The sequence below is a fragment of the Lepus europaeus genome, chromosome 1, assembly GCF_033115175.1.
Source record: "Lepus europaeus isolate LE1 chromosome 1, mLepTim1.pri, whole genome shotgun sequence".
Lineage (NCBI taxonomy): Eukaryota > Metazoa > Chordata > Mammalia > Lagomorpha > Leporidae > Lepus > Lepus europaeus.
Window position 1 is genome coordinate 13,372,600 of NC_084827.1, and position 19,370 is coordinate 13,391,969.

The following is a 19,370-nucleotide window of genomic DNA, read 5'->3' on the forward strand; positions in this document are numbered from 1 at the left end:
ACAAGGCTAATGCAATGTGTCGGAGCACAGGGAAGAATAGCACAGAATCGTCATAGTCTTTTCAATACAATTTACTATTCAATGATCAATACCACTCAATATATATATTCAAGGCACACATCTACAGATCAATATCACTCAATATGTCGTTAGTCCACAGGTTATAACACTCATCTAGGAATAAGGCAATTTCCAGAAATATCCAGCAATAGTAATAAGTATAACACATACAAAGTATAAAAGCATAACCAATCTAAACGCTCATGGCTAAGGATGTAATATGAATGCTGCATTCTCAAGGTCCATGTCACGTTCATGAAAAGTCCAAGTCCAGAGTCCAAAGTCTCCATTACCACTTGGAGAGATGGATCTCAGAACAGTCACTTACAGGCAGGAGTCGTGGGATGACTGGCACTCTGGGCAGTAGGCTCCAAGTTCCAAGATGGACAGCAAGGTGAAGGGTTGGAGAGGTCACCTGATGAGAGGTCGGTCCAGCTCTGATGTCATCTCCGGCAGAGGCTGGGGTGTCCAGGCAAGGTGGGCTCCAGCAGAGTGGCAGGCAGAGCATCAGTCAGTGGAGACTGGGGCAGTTTCAATTGCACTGAGCCATGGTCCCCGAGGGGATGAAGAGCAGCTCTGAGGCTTGCCTTTTTATCCCTCTCTGGGGTAGGTGGGCAGTGAATGTGCCCTGCTGTGTCACCAATCACAAACTCATCCTTTGGGGTGTCACCACCCAGATGTTGGTGCCTGGGTGTGACCAATGGTGTTTCAGGGGTCCCCTGGGTGTGGCAAATTATGGTGCAATAGTGTGGGTGAAGTAATGCAGTAGCCAGCTGGTTCTTCTTGTGATGTAATGTCCCCAGTCCTTATCAGGCCTCACCACCTGTGTCTTCTGACAGATAGTCTGGGCAGTTCCTGGTGCTTAGCGATCTTAGCTTAAGTAACTCCATTTTGGTTTTGCTTAGCTTAAGTAATTCCATTTTGGTTTTGCTTTTTCTCTTTCTTTTTGGGTTAGCGGTGCTCTGTAACTCTTTTGGGACTCCTGTGGGATTCCCCACATCTACCAAGATCACTAGTAAGTGACAAGAGGACAGGCAGTCTAGCCCTAAAGGTTGCCTGCCTGAGGCAGTAGCCATTGATGACCTATGGCTATCAAGGACATGAAAGGTGTGGCTATGTGAACCATATGATTGGTTTCAAAGAGTTCGTTTCAAAAAAAAAAGGAAGGAAAGAAAAAGAAGGATAAATATCCTGTCGATATTGTATTGATGAGGCTGGTGTGGTGCAGAGGGTTAAACTGCTGTCTGTGATACTGTCATCCCTTATAGGCGCCTGTTCTAGTCTTGGCTGCTCTGCTTCAAAACCAGCTCCCTGCCAGTGCTCCTGGGAAAGCAGCAGAAGATGGGCTCCTGGTTGCACCCTGGCCCAGCCCCAGATGTTGCTGTTGAACCAACCAGTGGATGAAAGATCTGTGCCCCTCTATGTGTGTGTATGGGGGGGGGGGGGGGGTTCTCTGTCTCTTTCTATGTTAACTCTACCTTTCAAATAAATAAAATGCATCTTTTTAAAAAGTATATTGATTGGGGGCCAGCGCTGTGGCATAGTGGGTAAAGCCCCCGCGTGCAATGATGGCATCCCATATGGGCACCGCCAGTTAAAACCCAGCTGCTCCACTTCCAATCCAGCTCTCTGCTATGGCCTGGGAAAGCAGTGGAAGATGGCCCAAGTCCTTGGGCCCCTGCCCCTGCATGGGAAACCTGGAAGAAGCTCCTGGCTCCTGGCTTCGGATCGGCTCAGCTCTGGCCGTTGCGGTCATCTGGGGAGTGAACCAGCAGATGGAAGACCTTTCTCTCTCTGTCTCTGCCTCTGCCTCTCTGTAACTCTGACTTTCAAATAAATAAATATTTTTTAAAAAAAAGTATACTTATGATGTGCCAAAATGATAGTACCCTGGATCTACTGCATTAAATAAAAGGTATTATTAAAATCAATTGCACCTATTTCTTTTTACTTTAATGTGCTGCTAGGAAATTTTAAATTTGACTTGTGGGACTCGAATTCTACCCCTGTGGGAGAGTGCTGCCATTCACCACCCAGGGGCTTGGAGTGAGTGAGCACTGGTTCAGCCAATGTAAGGAGGACTCCAAGCACAGAGCACCAAGCACCCAGCAGCTATGACTGTGATTCTTATTAGTGAAATTAATGATTTTCACCTTTTCAAACAACTTTTTTAGGTCTATTTTATTTATCTAAAAGGCAGAGTGACAGAGAGAGAGGGAAAAACAGAATGAAAGAGAGATCTTCCATCTGCTGGCTCATTCTCCTAATGGCTATAATAGCCAGGGCTTGGCCAGGCAGGAGTCAGGACACCCCGTCCAGGTGTTCCATGTGCGTGGCAGGAGTCCGAGGTCTTGGGCCATCCTCCACTGTCTCCCCAGGTGCACTAGCAGGAAGTTGGGCAGGAAGCAGAGCAGCCAGGACTCCAACAGGCTCTCTGACGTGGAATCTGGACATCACAGGCAGTGACTTAACCTGAGGCACCACAATGCCAGCCCCTCCAATTCTTGTAACAGATAAAAGAGGAGCTCCGATTGAAGGGATGAGACCCTCAAGAGTTCATCTCCAACAGCCCGCTCACCCTGCCACCCTCCACAAGCAGCAATCCCACAATGTTAGTGACTTTTACATGTGCTGTCTGTGGTTTCATACAAGGTGAGAAAGTCATATTGGACAAAATTAAGGTGTCTACGGAAGCACTTTTCAAATGATCATGGGAAAACACTACCATTTTGCTTGTGAGAATCAAAGTGGTTTGGTCCCAGGTTCCCTGTCTGTCTCTTGCCCAGAGAAATAATAAAAAGAAGAAGTTAATGTAGTTCTCCTGAAACCCCAATTAGTTTCGACAAGAACGGGTTGTTATAAAAAAAAAAAAAAAAATGAGCTTGACCTTGAATCTTCTGGCTTCTTGTCTCACCATAGGATCTCTTTTATTGTGATGCTGCTCCCCATGGCCCTAATAAGAGCCAATGAGATGCCAGTGCCATGCCCTTGGGCCCCTAGAATGGTGAGATAAATAAACCTCTTTTCTCTATAGCTGACCCAGCCTTGGGTATTTTGTCATAGTGATGAACACGGGTGGGGAGTCCTCTGACCCTCGAATCCTCACCCACACACGTTCACACATACACCTACACACCTCTCCACTTCTGCTCCCTTACAAGTGCAACGACCCCTCTCCCAGCCAGAGCGCAGGGAAGACTCAGCACCCAGACGCCTAGGTCTAGCTCCAGAGAAGGGCACCCCTGACACCCGACCCAGGCACCACAACGCTCTTGCTGTCCCGAAGGCAGCCTCCTCCCAGCCCTTCCTCCGGTCGGCCCTGGCTCGGGTGCAGTGTGTGTGGACGGGGAGAGCAGCCAATGCTTCACCGGGCTCTCTAACAAGTTCCGCGGGTCTGTTTGTGAAAGAAAAATTCCAGTGGGCGCATCCAACACATGGAAGTCAAGAGCAGAAATTATATTTATCCACCCCACTGCCAAGGAGATCACATGCCCCGTGAGTCACTCCAGATGTGCTCAAAAAACAGTCTCTGTGTGGAAGCCCGGTCCCCCAATCCCAGAGAGAGAGCTGGATTAAGAGAGGTGCCGGCTCCCGTCCCACCCAGGAGGCAGCCGTCTGCCTCCGCCCTCCTGAGGCCAGGCGAGGGCACTTCGGCTCTTCCCGAAAGCGAAGCGAGTGGCGAGCCATCGTCTCCCGGGCAGCATCGGCTTTCCCGAGCGTACCTGTAGCCACCGGGGTCCCATCGGGGAGAAAGGGCCACTTTCTCACCTTGGCAGACAAGATGTGTTGGAAGACACTGCTGCTTCTGCTGTTGTACTACAATGCGCAGGCCACCGTGTCCCACAGGTGGAGCAGGGGTGAGTTGCTTTTTATTCTTTTGTTGGTTTTCTGCTGTCTTTCCTTTCTTAAAGACAATTAGGGACTTGGAGGGGAAGGAGGGGGTGGGGAGGAAATTAGAAACCCCGCCACACCCTCCTATTATCTCTGCCCATTGCTTTACGCTCTGGCCTTCTTATAAGACGGGGGTGGGAATATGGCACTAGGAAAAATCAACGCCGCTGCTCTGGGTCCTTGGCCGAGGCAGAGCACGCAGAGAGCATCCCTCCTGGGCAGGCCAGAGCTCACTGCTGCTTCACAGGATGTGGGTGTGCTCCCTGCAGGTCCCCCCGCGCTGCTGCAGCTGGGGCAGGGCGTCAAGAGCAGGTGCTGTGGCCCGCAGCTGAAAGCCTGGAACATGGGTGCTGGGCCGCAGAGGCCTCTCCAGGCTGCCTCCTGACCACAGGTGCACGCAACTAGGCAAGCAGGTAGAGCAGGCCCCGTGGCAGGCAAGGACAGACAAACCCCTCTGCACCTGCTATGCATGGGCCCTGTTACTCCCACCAGCCCCTCACCAATCCGCCATGGAAGGCAGGGTCCCCAGCAGAAGCTCCTGTCTCACTGCCTGTCCCCGAGGATGTGGCCCTCAGACCTGGGGTGACATCTTTCCTCCACACTCCCGGGACTGGCTCTGCTTGGCAGACACTGGCAGCACCCCCAGCCAATCAATCGTTCTTAGGAAATGAGGGTCCAACGTTGCTGCCCACTCTTGGTCAGTTTAAAAGGAGGCCTTCCCATGCCCAAAAGCCGGCTGAGGTCACCCTCCCAGCAAGAACCGGAAGGAGGATGGGGCTCCTTCAGGTCAGGCTCGGAGGTGCTTCTCGCGCTCCCACTGGCACGGCGGCGTGGGACGGGATGAGCCCCCTGCTGTCAAGGGCAGTGTCAGGAAAGGAGTGAGCAACACAGAGGAGCCTGCCCTGAAGTCGGGGTGGGGGGGGGGGAGTGGGGGCAAAGCCACTGAGCTTATTTCGGTTTTTAGTGCCTCACAGTTCAGCCCGGTATTAGGGACCTGCCCTCCTCTGAGCTGAGCTGTGAAATAATTGTTGCCCAGAGGCAAATAATGTAGCCTTTTACCCTTTCTTTTCATACCAACACTGCATTTACACACAGAGACACACACGCGCACACCTGCTCATGATGTGCACACACATTGGGAGAGGCACAGTGCAAAGATGTCCCAGGGCTGGATTCTACTACCTCCTCCCGTGTCCCGTCTACTGACCTTGCCTGTTGAAAAGGGATAACCCGGGCTGTAGGAAAACCAGAAGGGATCTTGAACTCATAATACGGCTTGTAAGCACGTATGGTGAGCTACCCTGCAAGGGACTCAGATTGAAGCCAGCCACAGCTGTGTGATCGCTGGCCAATCTCGGAACTTCTCTGAGCTTTGCTAACAACTGCCCCTTGTGGTGTTACTGAGAGGCCCATATTAAAAAATGGGAGAATGCTTTCTAAATGACAGAGCACCCTGTAAATGCCGGCTTAAACATGAAACTCCTTCCTTAAAGGAAAGTCTGGGGCTCTCAAAAGAGGGTCCAACAGCAACTACTCTGGCCCAGCCCCCTCCTCACTGGGGAAGGGCTGTCCCCCGTAGGTTCCCAATCGGTGGAGAGACCCAAGGCCAACGTGACCAGCACAGAGGGTGCGGTGAGGCCACGGATGGAAAGTGCTGGAGCAGTGGCCCTAACCCGCGTTCAGAGTCAGCAAATGATATGGAATCCTTCCACCAGCTTCGGAAGTCGTCCCTGATTCCCTTCATTTTGAACATTTTTTTTGCTAATTACCAAAAGGAACACACAATACTTGCCATTTTTTACAGATGGACTGGGAGTCACACCCAAATAAAGAACAGTTTGGCCACATGTCCCATTCCTCTCACACCTTCGTCCTTCTCCCACCCCAGCTCCAGCTCCAGTTTAGAACGTCCTTTGGAAAGAGTGTGAGGATGCCCTCTGCCTACACCAGGCTCCTGTGCCATCGCGTGGCCTTGGCCCCCTGCCCCCTGCCACCCCCCCCGCCCCATCCCTGCTCCCCCTGCAGAGATGCACAAAGAGCCCAAAGATGCGCAGCTGCGACAGGGCGCCCTCTTTCCTTCCACGGCCCCCACCTCTCTCAGAAACGCTCTCTAGGATCCGCCCTGGGAGGCAGCTTCCACGCCAGGATCCAGGGTTGCCCAATTCCCGCCCCGCCTGCTTGATTACCACCCAATGACTCACCTGCGGTCAGTGCGGCCAACCTGGGGCGCCCGATCTCTCTCTCCCTCTCCCTCTCTCTCTCTCTCTCTCTCTCTCTCTCTCTCTCTCACACACACACACACACACAGTGGCCAGATTCCCCACATCTCAGGTCCTGCTGAAGCACTGCTTCCCAAGAGAGCCCTAGCCAGACTTCAAAAAATTAAAGTATATGTATATATAATTTTTAAAAGATTTATTTATTCATTTGAAAGCATTATGGGGCAGGGGGAGAGAGAAAGAGAGAGAGGGAGAAAGAGAGATCTTCCATCTGTTGGTTCATTCCCCCAGGCAGCCCAAAGGCCAGGGTGGAGCCAGGCCAAGGCCAGGGGCCAGGAGCTGCATCCGGGTCTCCCACATGGGTGCAGGGCCCAAGCACTTGGGCCATCCTCTGCTGCTTTCCCGAGGTCTTTAGCAGGGAGCCGGATCAGAAGTGCAGAAGCTGGGACTTGACCCAGCACCCATATATGGGATGCCAGGATCTCAGGAGGCAGCTTTACCTCCTATCCACCACCTCGCCACTCCCCCTGGGCCGCCCTCCTAACCTAGTGGATCTTTCTGGCCAACACCAGCTCCCCACGGGAGCACTCCAGGGAACCCCAGCACTCAGGGCCAAGACCCTGGCTCGCTCAGAACTCAGATTTCCAAAGGGCTGGCTTAGGAGCCAGAAAGTCAATGACATCAGGAGGACCTGGCGAGAGATCTTTCATGAATGAGAGCTTTTCCCTCCACACTCACTGTCCTTTCCATACAGCTGCTTTAACCAGTTCATTCAGAACTCAGTTGTCTTTTGGCTTGAGCCGGTCTGCAGGCTGAATCCTTTCCAACAGCCTTTCTAAGACAAATGTTAGGCACAGTTAAGTGGAAACAGGGGTGAGCCTTCATACTCTTCTGTTATCTGCAGGTCTAAGCCAGAAAGCCTGGAAGAGGTAGGTGTGGGGAGGCAACAACAGCCTTCATTGAGAAGTCAAAAGCCACTTCTTCCTCGCCAGAACAGGGGCTCCTCTGAGCCGAGGGGAGGAGGAGGTAGAGACAGATGTCAACATCTAATGTCTGATCGTTAGCCAGGACCTGGAACTGCAAAGAAACTCCTGAATCGCCCTGTCAGAAAGAGAAGCAAGGGCCAGTGCTGTGGTGTTGTAGGCTAAGCATCCACCTATGGATGGTACCAGCATCCCAAATGGGCACCAGTTCCAGTCCCAGCTGCTCCACTTCCCACCCAGCTCTCTGCTATGGCCTGGGAAAGCAGTGGAAAGTGGCTTACGTGCTTGGGCCCCTGCACCCGTGCAGGAGACCTGGAAGAAGCTCCTGGCTCCAGGCTTCAGATCGGCCCAGCTCCGGCCATTGAGGCTATTTGGGGAGTGAACCAGCAGGATGGAAGAAGACCTTTCTCTCTGTCTCTCTCTCTCACTGTCTGTAACTCTACCTCTCAAATAAATAAATAAAATCTTAAAACCAAAAAAAAAAAAAAAAAGAAGAAACAGAAGCATTGTGTAAATCACTCTGACTGAAAAGACTGGAGTTTAGTGACAAGGATGGGTAATGTGTTTCTATGGGAATACCACCATGAACAAAACAGACAAGTCCCATACCTTCATGGAGCTGATATCCTAGTGAAGGGAGACAGGCGATAAGTACATACAGTAATCAGAGAGATGATAAAGAGATACAGATTTACAGGAGGACATATAGATAAGAAATGGGGCTATGGGATGGTGATAAAGTAGGGACAGGAGTTAGAGTTCATTTTAAATATAGTAGGCACCGAGGGCCTCACTGAGGAGGTGATGAAAAACCTGAGAAGGGAGAGACTCACATGGCCTCCAGAGGAAGAGTATTCCAGGAAGATGTGCAAAGGCCCTGTGGCAGAGGCAGGCCTGGTGTCCACAGGTGAGGAGGAGGCCTGTGGCTGCAGTGGCATGAGCCTGGGGATGAGGGCAGCTGAGTCCAGGGAGGTGGTAGGAGTCTGGCGGGGAGCCATCTGAGGAGCTGCGCTTCCCTGGAAAGCCACAAGGGGCAGCATCGTCAGACCTGTGTGTGCAGATTCCCTCCGGGTGCTGTGTGAGGAAGGCAGTGAGGGCCCGGGCCAAGGATGGACGCAGACACCATGGGGAGATGCTGAAGGTCGGGGCGAGGTAAGACCCAGCGAGAGCCACGGGAATCCAGGGCAGGCCAGGGAGATTCGCCGGAGAGGGGAAGCGGAACTGGAGAGGGGAAGGCAAAGGGAGGGCGACACCTGAGCAGCCAGCGAGGGAGATGACGCAGGAGGGGTGCGTGCGCGTGTGGGTGTGTATTGTACGTGTTCAGTGTGTGCTGTGTCGTGAGTGTGGTGTGTTGTGTGTGTTGTGTGTGTTGAATGTGTTGTGTGTGTTGTATGGGTGTGTTGTGTCATGTGTTGTGTGTGAATGTGTGTTGTGTTTGTTGTGTGTGAATGTGTTGTGTGTGTCATGTGGATGTGTTGTGTGTTATAGGTGAGTGTGTGTTGTGTGTTGTGTCATGTGTTGTGTGTGTTGTGTGTGAATGTGTTGTGTGTTGTGTGGGTGTGTGTTGTGTGTGAGTATATGTTGTGTGTTGTGTTGTTTGTTGTGTATGAACGTGTGTTGTTATGTGTGAGTGTGTGTTGTGTTGTGTGTTGTCATGTGTTGTGTGTGAATGTGTGTTGTGTGTGTTGTGTGTGAGTATATGTTGTGTGTTGTGTTTGTTGTGTGTGAATGTGTGTCGTGTGTGTCATGTGGGTGTGTGTTATGTGTGAGTGTGTTGTATATGTTGTATGTGTCATGTGAGTGTTGTTGTGTGTTGTGTCATGTGTTGTGTGTGTTGTGTGAATGTGTGTTGTATGTGTCATGTGTTGTGTTGTGTGTGTTGTGTTGTATGTGTTGTGTGTGTTTGTGTTATGTATGTGTGTTGTGTCATGTGTTGTGTGTTAAGTGTGTTGTGTGTGAATGTGTGTTGTATTTGTCATGTGAGTGTGTGTTGTGTGTTGTATGTGTTGTGTTGGTGTTATGTGTTGTGTGTGTTGTGTATGTGTGCTGTGTGTGAATGTGTGTGTCATGTGTGTTGTGTGTTAAGTGTGTTGTGTGTGTCATGTGAGTGTGTGTTGTGTTATATGTGTTGTTTGTTGTGTGTGAATGTGTGTTGTGTGTGTCACATGGGTGTGTGTTATGGGTCTGTGTTGTGTGTGTCGTGTTGTATGTGTTGTGTGTTAAGTGTGTTGCGTGTGAATGTGTGTTGTATGTGTCATGTAGGTGTGTGTTGTGTGAGCGTGTGGTGTGTGTGTTGTGTGTGTTGTGTGAATGTGTGTGGGTGGGTGTGTGTGCCCGCACTGAGGGTTGAGGATACAGTAAGGAGAAATGACAGCTGCCAATGCACCAGGTGTCACCAGGCAGCTGGCAACAGCGCTGGATCCATCAGGAAGTGCGTGTGGCCAGCAGCGAGCACAGCGCTCAGGGCCGGGGCCAGCGCTGCGGAACAGGGAGGCCGATGAGCAGGAAGTGAAGACGGGAGGAGCAGCAGCACTGGAAAAGTGGGTGCCCGTGGTGGGCGAGTGAGAGCGAACGTGGGGCGAGCGCACATCACAGGGGCTGTTCTGCAGCCACGCGGGTGCTCGGGGCCAAGCCTAGAACAGGTGGAGCTGGGCTGTGCTTGGGCCAGGAGATTGCAAAGGACCAGGAAGGGAGACAGCAATGAAGGATCCATGCAAGCCAGCTGGGCCTCAGGTTGTAGCAATTCGGCCTGATACACACACTGTTATAAATCAACGTTTGAGCTTTTACAAATGCTTGTGATTCATTTAAGGATATGTGAGGTTTTTGTTTATTTATTTGAAAGGCAGAGTTAGAGAGAGATAGAGAGATCTTCCATCTGCCGGTTCATTCCCACAATGGCCACAATGGTTGGGGCTGGGCCAGGCTGAAGCTAGGAGCCCAGAACTCCATCTAGATCTCCTACATGGGTGCAGGGGAAAAAAGCATTTGGACCATCTTCCACTGCTTTCCCAGGAACAGTAGGAGGGACGTGGATCAGAAGTGGAACAGTTAGGGGCCAGCACTGTGGCACAGCAGGTAAAGCCACCACCTGCAACACCAGTGGCCCGTATGGGTGCCAGTTCCAGACCCAGCTGTTCCCCTTCCGATCCAGCTGCCTGTTGATGCACCTGGGCAAGCAGCAGAGCGTGACCCAAGTGCTTGGCCCCTGCACCCATGTGGAAGTCCCAGAAGAAGCCCTAGGCTCCTAGCTTCAGCCTAGCACAGCCCTGGCCATTGCAGTCATTTGGGGAATGAACCTGTGGATGGAAGATATCTCTCTCTCTCTCTCTCTCTCTCTCTCTCTCTCTGTAATTATGCCATTCAAATATTTTACAAAATAAATCTTAAAAAAAAAAAGTGGAGTGGCTGGGACCCAAGCCAGGGCTCACATGGGATGCTGGCGTCCCAGGCAATTGCTTACCCTGCTACCACAACACTGGCCCTAAGACTATGACAGCAAATGCATTCACTCACCCATAATTCACTGGTCGCCCTTCTTGTAGTTACTTAGAACTTGGACTGCCCAGTCTTTGGGCAGATGCACCCACATAAAAACATAACTGATCACCCTCTGGGTGAGACTGGGTTTTAGGGTCTCGGAGATCTGGGTTACAGCCTAGTCCTACCTACCTCAAACAAATTGGGTGGAAGGATTCCTGAGCCGCCTAGTTTCTTCATCTATGAAACAGGAAGTGAGTACCTACCTCCTAGGAACACAGGGACAGCACAAGGCACATAGACAGGCACCCAGTGCTCCCGAGCTGCACACGGTACAACTTCTGTCTGAGGTCCAAAGTTGTCTCCCGCCAGGAGACGCGGACAGAACACGCCCTTACCCGGGAGCCTTGAACCTCTGACTCCGCTCCTGGACTAACTTGGGCCGTGTGGCGTGACCTTTAGCAAGGGAATCACTTGTTCTATGCTGGTCGGTCCAACCTTTCAGAGGCCAGGAGCCCGTGCCAAGGGCCAGCCTGGGCAGCGGTCTTGCATGTAAGGAAACGACATGCAGCTCAGATGTCCCCCGGGACAGAGTCACATCCTGGAGGGTGAGCTGGGCTGGGGTGTGGACTGATGTAGAAAGCAAACAGACTCGGTTTGACACCAAGCGGGAGGTGCACAAAGCCAGGAGTTCGGACGCCCACGCCTCTGCAGCCTTGGCTGTGGCTCGGTGCTCAGGTGACCTGTGGCAAGCAGGAAGCTGAACTTGAGATGACCTCCAACAGTGCGGGAGACAAGACAGACGGGACGGGAAGAAAGCCCAGCAAAGCCTCGCGTCTCCAGGGCTGTGGTTGTTCTTTGCGTCTAGCTCACGGTCTAGAAGTCATTCCTAAATCTGCATCAAGGCTGCACTCAGAGCTCCTGCATCACCCAGACCCCACGGTCACACAGGAGAAGCGCGGGCCCCTTCCTGTCCCTGCCCGGAGCTGGCCGTCCGGTGACAGAGGGGCAGGATGTGAAACAGGTAGAATGGATGCTGAAAGCACACGGAGACAGAGATGGAAAACAACGGCACACGGTGCGGCTGCCCCGAAGGCTCCCCAGGAAACTTGGCTGTTTCTCTAACGCTGTCAGAGCAAGAGTAGCTTCAAGCTTCGCATCCAGGTGGACAGCTCGGAGTCGGCCGGCCCTTGTCTCGCCATGGGTGTGTCTGGCAGGGTTGAGCCTTCATCATGGACAAGAACATCTCGGGGTGCCTGGACATTCAATTGTTAATCTCTGTAGGTTTAAAAAGAAAAATATGGATTTATTTGAAAGGCAGAGTGACAGGGGGAGAGAGAGAGAAAGAGAGAAAGAGAGCAAGCTTCCATCTGCTGCTTCACTCCCCAAATGGCCACAGCAGCCGGAGTTGGGCCAGGCCGAAGCCAGGAGCCTGGGATTCCAGCCAGGTCTCCCTTGTGGGTTCAGGGGCCCAAACACTTGGGCCATCTTCCGCTGCTTTCCCAGGCGCCTTAGCAGGGAGCTGGATCGGAAGTGCAGCAGCCAGGACTCAAACCTGCACTCCAATGTGGAATGCTGTTGTGACAGGCGGCAGCTTAACCAGCTGTGTCACAACATCAACCCCACTTCTGCGTCCATACACCGCGTCCACCGAGCGGCTTCTCACCCACCGCCTCCAGCATCTCCGGGGGAGATGGATTTGTCCTCTCCAGGTCTCGTCTCACATAGAGTTAGGCATGGGCAGCTGCAGCCAATGACACCCTGCCCCAGGGCTGGCTGCCCTCCAGCCACCTGTGGGGGCACAAGCACCCCCACCTCTGCCCGACACCCACTGTCAAAGCGGCTACGGAAACGTGACGGCAGTTACTGCTGGGGCTGGGGGCCGGGGAGGGAGGGACCCGCCTGTAAGATTCCTGTGCTCCCCACACAGACCTCCCAGAGCAACAGTCTGGACACTGGAGCCCTGGCTAATGTTACCCTCCAGACGGAGGCATTATTAAGTAGGCGAACGAGGGCTATTGGAAACAAGCGTTCCCATTATCAGGCTCAGCTTTGAATCGGAAGCATTTTCTTCTCGACCCTTTGAGAACTGGGGGTTCACCTGGCGCGAGCACGCTACCGCAGCATTGCTGTGTGCAGGCAAGCCATTGAGTGAGGAAAGTGCAGGTTTAGGGCAGAGAATGGCTTCCCAGGAGGTGGCCACCCTGTGATTACAAGGGCAGAAAGGCCTCCACATCCACGCCTCTCCCTCCCTGTCCCCTCCATCGGCAGAGCAGTGAATGTTTTTAAAAGGGAACAATACCTTTAACTTTGCAACAAGAGAGAACTTCTGGGAGCAGAATTAAAGAAGCAAAATGGATCTCACAGATAGAGCCTACCCTGAAAAGGGGTTTCATCCATGCTTTCTTGATGGGAAGAGGAGTTGGGCACAGAGCAAGAAACAGGTCACACCCCAGGCGAGACCCGTCTAGGACCACTGTGAGCCTGGTTCCATGTCCCACTGAGGAGAAAGCAGAGGCAAAGTCTACACCCTCTTTGTGCCTCCACGCACAGCCTCCAACAGCGTGATGCCCTTGGTCTCTTCAGATGTCTCCAGGAGGCCTGCTGGAGTGAGCCTTGAACTGCTTTATGGTTCAAGGGCTCTATCTGCTTATCAGGGACCTGGGCCACCCAATGGTGATCGACACTGGCTGCCATTGTCACCTGGAAGCTGTCAAAGTTCCAATGCCACCCCCAGGGAACCCCTAAGGTGGCCTAGGGTGTGATCTTCAGTTGAGAGAGGTTCCCGGGTGATGCTGGAGCAAAGTCAGGTTGATGACCACTGGGCTAGCCCAAGAGCGGACACCCAGCAGGGGCAGTGGCTTCTGTACAACTTCACAAGCACGGTCCAAGCTCCTCCTGATGAGGACAGTGATCCTCTACCCTGGGAAGATGTACAAAACCTAACATCCCCATTACACCCTGGCTCTGCAGAATCGGCATCCTGGAGCTGGGACCAGGGCTCAGTATTTTTTTAACAGGTGATGCTAATGGTATGAACCGGCAGAGTCAGAGATGCCTCACTCGCCTGAGCTCCCCTAAAACCACAGGCAGAGACAATGGATGAACAGAAGCCAGGGCTTCCACGAGCCCTAACAGCTAGGAAACTCTCCTAAGACCCTGGGCTATTGCTCCGAGTTCAAAGGCTGCTTCCCACGATGGTCGCACTGTAGGCCAGAGAGTCCTTCAGAGCAAGGATTCTGCTGACCAGTAGCTAAGCCTAGTGCACTCCCTAGAAGCCTGCCAGGCTCTGCCACAGGTGCCCAAACACAAAACCACATGTATCCCAGCCCCTGAGGAACTTGGGGTATGGATCGTAACAAGCTACCTCCAACCAGCTCGTTTGCTGGGAAGTGGGAGATTCCTACAAGGAAGTTTCTGGAAAGTTCCTGTGAGTTGAAGCTATTTCACCTTTTATCCCTTCTGCCAGAAACCCATCTTAAATGCATGAACGTGGTCCCTGCCTCCTCCTACAACACCGTGCACCGGACACCACCGGGCCTTCTCCTCAGGGCTCCAAGCTCCATCCCTGACCAGCAGAGTGGTCGTTTTCGGTTCTACACGTTGCACTTTGCACAACTTCAGGGGGCGCCACTCTGCCGTCTCAGAGTCTTAGTTATGTCCTCCATTTTCTGGCAGATGACAATCAAGTGTCTTGGAAAAACTGCACCTTCTGTTATCAGCTGGCAGCAGGCTTAGCAATCATTGCAGCACAGGGGGCTGTGGCGGTAGTCAGGGCTGTTTATCCCAGCCTGATACCATCTCCGAGAACTGCAGCTTATAGCCATCACGCCTGTGCTTGGTAATAAGTAGTCTATCTCCTCCCCCTGCTGGTCCTCAGCAAGCTCCTAACCCTGGCTATCCCGTGTCTCTCTGTGCTACCCCTGGGGAGCAAGATTGACAAATCATTGACTGTGGGCTGAGTGCATTCTTAAACCACGGTGCCTGGGGGAAGCCCTGAGCTGGGCCTCACGGTCCCTCGGTCCCTCGGAGCCAGATGTCCGGGTCTTGTAGCAGCTCTCTCCCTTTATTTTTGCCCTCTGTATATATTTTGGAGGCCAGGGTAGCCCTGATCCTTGATGAAGAGCATGGAGAACGATTATAAAGCAGCACTTTATTCTGATAAAATAAAGCGCGAAGGGGTGCAGTACTGTTGGAGAACAGTACAGAGGAACTTCCAAAAGTTCACGGAAAACGGAATTAAAAATAAGATGGGCGGACGCCGCGGCTCAATAGGCTAATCCTTCGCCTGCAGCGCCGGCACCCCGGGTTCTAGTCCCGGTTGGGGCACCAGATTCTGTCCCGGTTGCGCCTCTTCCAGGCCAGCTCTCTGCTGTGGCCTGGGAGTGCAGTGGAGGATGGTCCAAGTGCTTTGGCCCTGCACCCCATGGGAGATCAGGAGAAGCACCTGGATCCTGCCTTCAGATCAGCATGGTGTGCTGGCCACAGCACGCCGGCCACGGCGGCCATTGGAGGGTGAACCAACAGCAAAAGGAAGACCTTTCTCTCTGTCTCTCTCTCTCTCACTGTCCACTCTGCCTGTCAAAAAATAAAAAAAATTAAAAAAAAATAAGATTATTTGAGTGCACAAACATTTTGAAATCCAGTGCATAGATTATTCACCATATACATGTTCCCATGAGCTTTTTCAAGGTCTCTCATATAGATGAACTTTAAAAAATTTGAACCAAAACAGACATAACACCACTCTCTGTGAACTCTTTGAGATACCCTCCTATCTTTAGGGACTTCTTTGTTGAATTTGGGACTTTAGCTTTGCTCACTTCTGTTCTGTTCATTATCTGTCTTTGCTTTAGTATAAATTCCTCAGGGCCTACATATGCCTAAGCACATGCATTTTTCACAACTTTCTCAGGGGACCAGCGCTGTGGAGTAGCAGGCATCCTATATGGGTGCTGGTTCAAGTCCTGGCTGCTCCTCTTCCCATCCAGCTCTCTGCTATGGCCTGGGAAAGCAGTAGAAGATAGGCCAAGTGCTTGGGCCCCTGTACCCATGTGGGAGACCCAGAAGAAGCTCCTGGCTTCAGATTGAACCAGCTCTGGCCATGGTGGCCATTTGGGGGAGTGAACCAGTAGATGGAAGACCTCTCTCTCTTTCTCTCTCTCTCTGTCTCTCTCTGCCTTTGTCTGTAATGATACCTCTCAAATAAACAAATAAAATCTTAAAAACAAAACAGAAACCTTCTCAGGTGGGCCTGATGAGCCATCAGGTTTGAAGCCACTGCAGGGTCAGGGTCTGATACCCCCCGGAGCTCTGCAGGACATGCCAGGGGAGTCGGTCCCCATGCCCACTCCATGTCCACCACCATGCTGAGTCTATGGCTTCCAAGACTCTCTGGCCATAGCAAGGCTAAGGAGGGAGAAGGGCAGTGTAGACACAGCCTCCCGGAGCTCACGTTCTGTTTCTTTCAGCCGTGCTGTTCCCTGCTGCCCATCGGCCGAAGAGGTCCTCGTCCATGCCACTGAACCCAGTCCTGCAGAACTCCTTGGAGGAGGTGGAACTGCTCTACGAGGTAGGCAGACGGGACGGTCATCAATCTGGGTCGCCTAGAAGGCACTGGATCTTCTCGATGCTTTCTGGAGGAGTGACCTCCTAGAGACCCTGAACATGACTGGTCCCTGCTGCTGCAGGGAACGGCCTAGACTCGTTGCAGGGGTCATGGAATCCTGCGGGTCCCAAAATAGCCCTAGGACCTCCATCCCCCCCCCCCCCCAAGCAGGGTAGGAAGGCATCAGTCCAGTCGAGGCAAGATTAGTGCTTTGGTTTGATTCCTGGGAGTCACCGCCAGCTCTGAGGCAGGACTCACCAAAGGGTCCAGGGTCTGGGTGCCGTCATGCTGCCAGGCTTCCCTGCAGGCAGAGCGGGGCTTCTGGAAGCCCAGGGCCACCCTGCAGGCTCTCTGCGCTCGCCTCTGAGCCCCACCAAACCACAGGGCACACGTCCTGAAGCTGCACTGCCCACCTCCCCCGCTCTGTGGCTCCAGATCTGAGCCTCAGCCCTGGCTCTGTCACCCCTCAGCCGTGTGACCGTGCGTAAGCCACCATTTCTCTCTGGGCCTAAATCAGGGTGTTTAACTCTGCCTTTGGCATCCCCTGATTTCGCACACTGAGACTACTGGGTTAAGAAAGAGATACTGTGCTCTAGCCACACCACTGAATCCTGCCACCGGGAACACAGTGGAAATGCCACGTCTCACACATGGAAGTCACACAGCAGATCCTTGTTTGGCTGGTTTTTTAAAGATGGATTTGTTTCATTTGAAAGCCAGAGCGATAGAGAAAGAGATCTCCCACCCAGTGGCTCATTCTCCGGATGGCTGCAATGGCCAGGGCTAGGTCAGGCTGACGCTGGGAGCCTGGAACTCGAGCCAACTCTCCCACGCGGGTGGCAGAGACTTAAGCACTTGGGCCATCACCTGCTGCTTCCCAGGGACACTGGCAGGAAGCTGGCTCCAAAGTGGAGCAGCCAGGGCTCAAACTGCTGCTGTGATATGGGACGCCAGCATTTGCAAGTGGTGGCTTAAGCCACTGTGCCACAGTGTCAGCACCCCCACCCCCACCCACACGCCATCCATGTTTTAAGAAGATAAAAGACAGTACCACGCAGGAGGGAACAGAACAGGGGGAAGATGGAGTCAGAGAGAAGAGTTGGGATTTGGAGTTCCTCCAGCTACGAGCATCTGTGAGGTGCCTGCTGTGTGCCTGGCCCTGCCCAGGGAAGGAGACGGCAGGCCTACCCAGTCCTTACCCTGGGCAGGCAGAGAGAGACACAACCCAATCTCTGTATCCCACCCAACTCCTCACACAATCTCTTCATCCTTCAAATCCCGAGATTCAGATTTGGGAAATTATCCAGAAGAGCCGGTGTATGCATTAGGAGGTATGTGGTGGGTGGGATGGAGTTAGGGCGGCAGGGAACGGCACCAGACCCTGGAACCAGTGGTCCCCTAAACAGCAGCTCTGCGCCCTGCACCAGGCTGGGTGTGTCCGCGCTCCAAGGCTCGGAGACATTGAGCAACTCTCGGCCCACTCCATGGGCAGTGGGAAAGGCAGACCCGGAACCCACATCTCTCTGGATTCCAAAGCTCCTGCCCCGCAGCCTCCCCGCGCGAATGCGGGTTGTGAGGAATGTGGCTTTGTCCTCAGCACGGCCCGCCCTCATGTCTTCCGCCTCCTGTGTTTCTCACCAGTTCCTGCTGGCCGAGCTGCGCATCAGCCCCGACCTGAAGATCTCCATCAGGGACGAGGAGCTGGACTCCCTGCGCAAGGCCGCGGCCTTCCGTGCCGTCTGCAACGAAGTCATCCCCAAGCGCCTGCCGGACGTCCGGCGGCTGAGTGCCAGCCTGGCCGGGCGCCCCGGCGTCCTCAGGAGGGAGGACTTCGAGAGGACCGTGCTGACCCTCGCCTATGCGGCCTACCGCACGGCGCTGTCCCAAGGGTATCAGAAGGACATCTGGGCCCAGTCCCTGGTCAGCCTCTTCCAGGCCCTGAGGCATGATCTGATGCGGTCCGCAGGCCCCGGGGCGGCTCCCTGAGAGCCTGGGCCCTGTGCAGGGACCTGTACACACAGCAATCCAGAAAGGCTTCCTTCCCTCACTCCTCCCACACAGCCCAGCAGGAAGACCGCCCAGCAACACAGATCGGCCGAGATAAAATGCGAGGAGCCCCTCTGCGCTTGGTAGCTTCCTGCCAGGCGCACCTGCCGGGAGAAGGGGCCGCTGAGGTCCCTCGGGATGCCTGTGAGGCGGGATGCTCTGCCTGAGGTCATGCAGGAATCTTTAGGCTTCCCACGCAGAGCCATCGCTGGACACACCAGGAGTGAGGGCGGGAGAGGGAGAGGGCGGCAGAGACGTGTGGCCATGGCACAAAGATGGGGTGGGGGGACAGCGGCCTGGCGCTGGCTTGAACGAATGTCTCCCCAGCAGTTCCATAGTAAACTCCAAGAAGCTAGAGCTACACCCAAATAAATGCGTTGTGAGCCAAGGGTGTACTTCCTGAGTTTGTCCGAGGTCAGGAAATCAGTAGTTTTATGACCTGTCTTAACTCACCCTCTCTACAAGAAAGGGGGCCACAGAGATGCTGGGAGCCCAGTCCTGCCTTGTCTTTCCAACAGAGAACCCGAGCTAACGCAGAGGGGCCTTGCGAATGGAAGAGGTGGCCCCGGCCTCTCTCTCCCAATCCTAAAATAAGTTAGCATCTTCAAATAACCAGGTGCTCCCAAGAAAACACAGGATTTTACTCTGTCAAATGCCCAAATATTGATTTAAGTTGATTCAATACTGATTTCCACATCTAAACTATACATATGAAAAGCTTCAGCTTTTATTTACTAGCTTAAAAGACTCATTGGAAACAGTCTAATGAACGAATTGATAAGATAATCTCTAAGATTCCTTCCACCTTTGAAATTCCTACAATCGTTGAACTAGCTGTGAGATACTGCAGGGAGGGACAACAAGAGGCCTGCAGGACTGTTTGTACCGACCCTGCCCTGCAAGCTGGGGCTTGGCCTGTTCTCTGCCCAGGTCTGAGTTTTTCTGCTACCTCCCTCACCATCACGCATTTTTACCGATGTGACCTGCCTTCCCTAGTTCATTCTTCCTTAGCCTAAAGATTAAGGTAGTGAGCTATGTTCTCATTCTATGTTAAAGAGCAGTTCCTGGCTGAAGTGTCTGCTA

The 19,370-nt window shown here is 53.1% G+C and overlaps 1 protein-coding gene across 1 annotated transcript; it reads left to right on the forward strand.

The window, feature by feature from the left end:
* The first annotated feature begins 3,509 nt into the window (after window positions 1-3,509).
* On the forward strand, window positions 3,510-18,938 carry FAM180A (family with sequence similarity 180 member A). Its single transcript, XM_062198109.1, has 3 exons — window positions 3,510-3,917; window positions 16,105-16,205; window positions 17,883-18,938. The coding sequence occupies exons 1-3, from the start codon at window positions 3,842-3,844 to the stop codon at window positions 18,225-18,227; spliced, it is 522 nt and encodes a 173-aa protein (XP_062054093.1). The 5' UTR covers window positions 3,510-3,841; the 3' UTR covers window positions 18,228-18,938.
* Window positions 18,939-19,370: the final 432 nt, after the last annotated feature.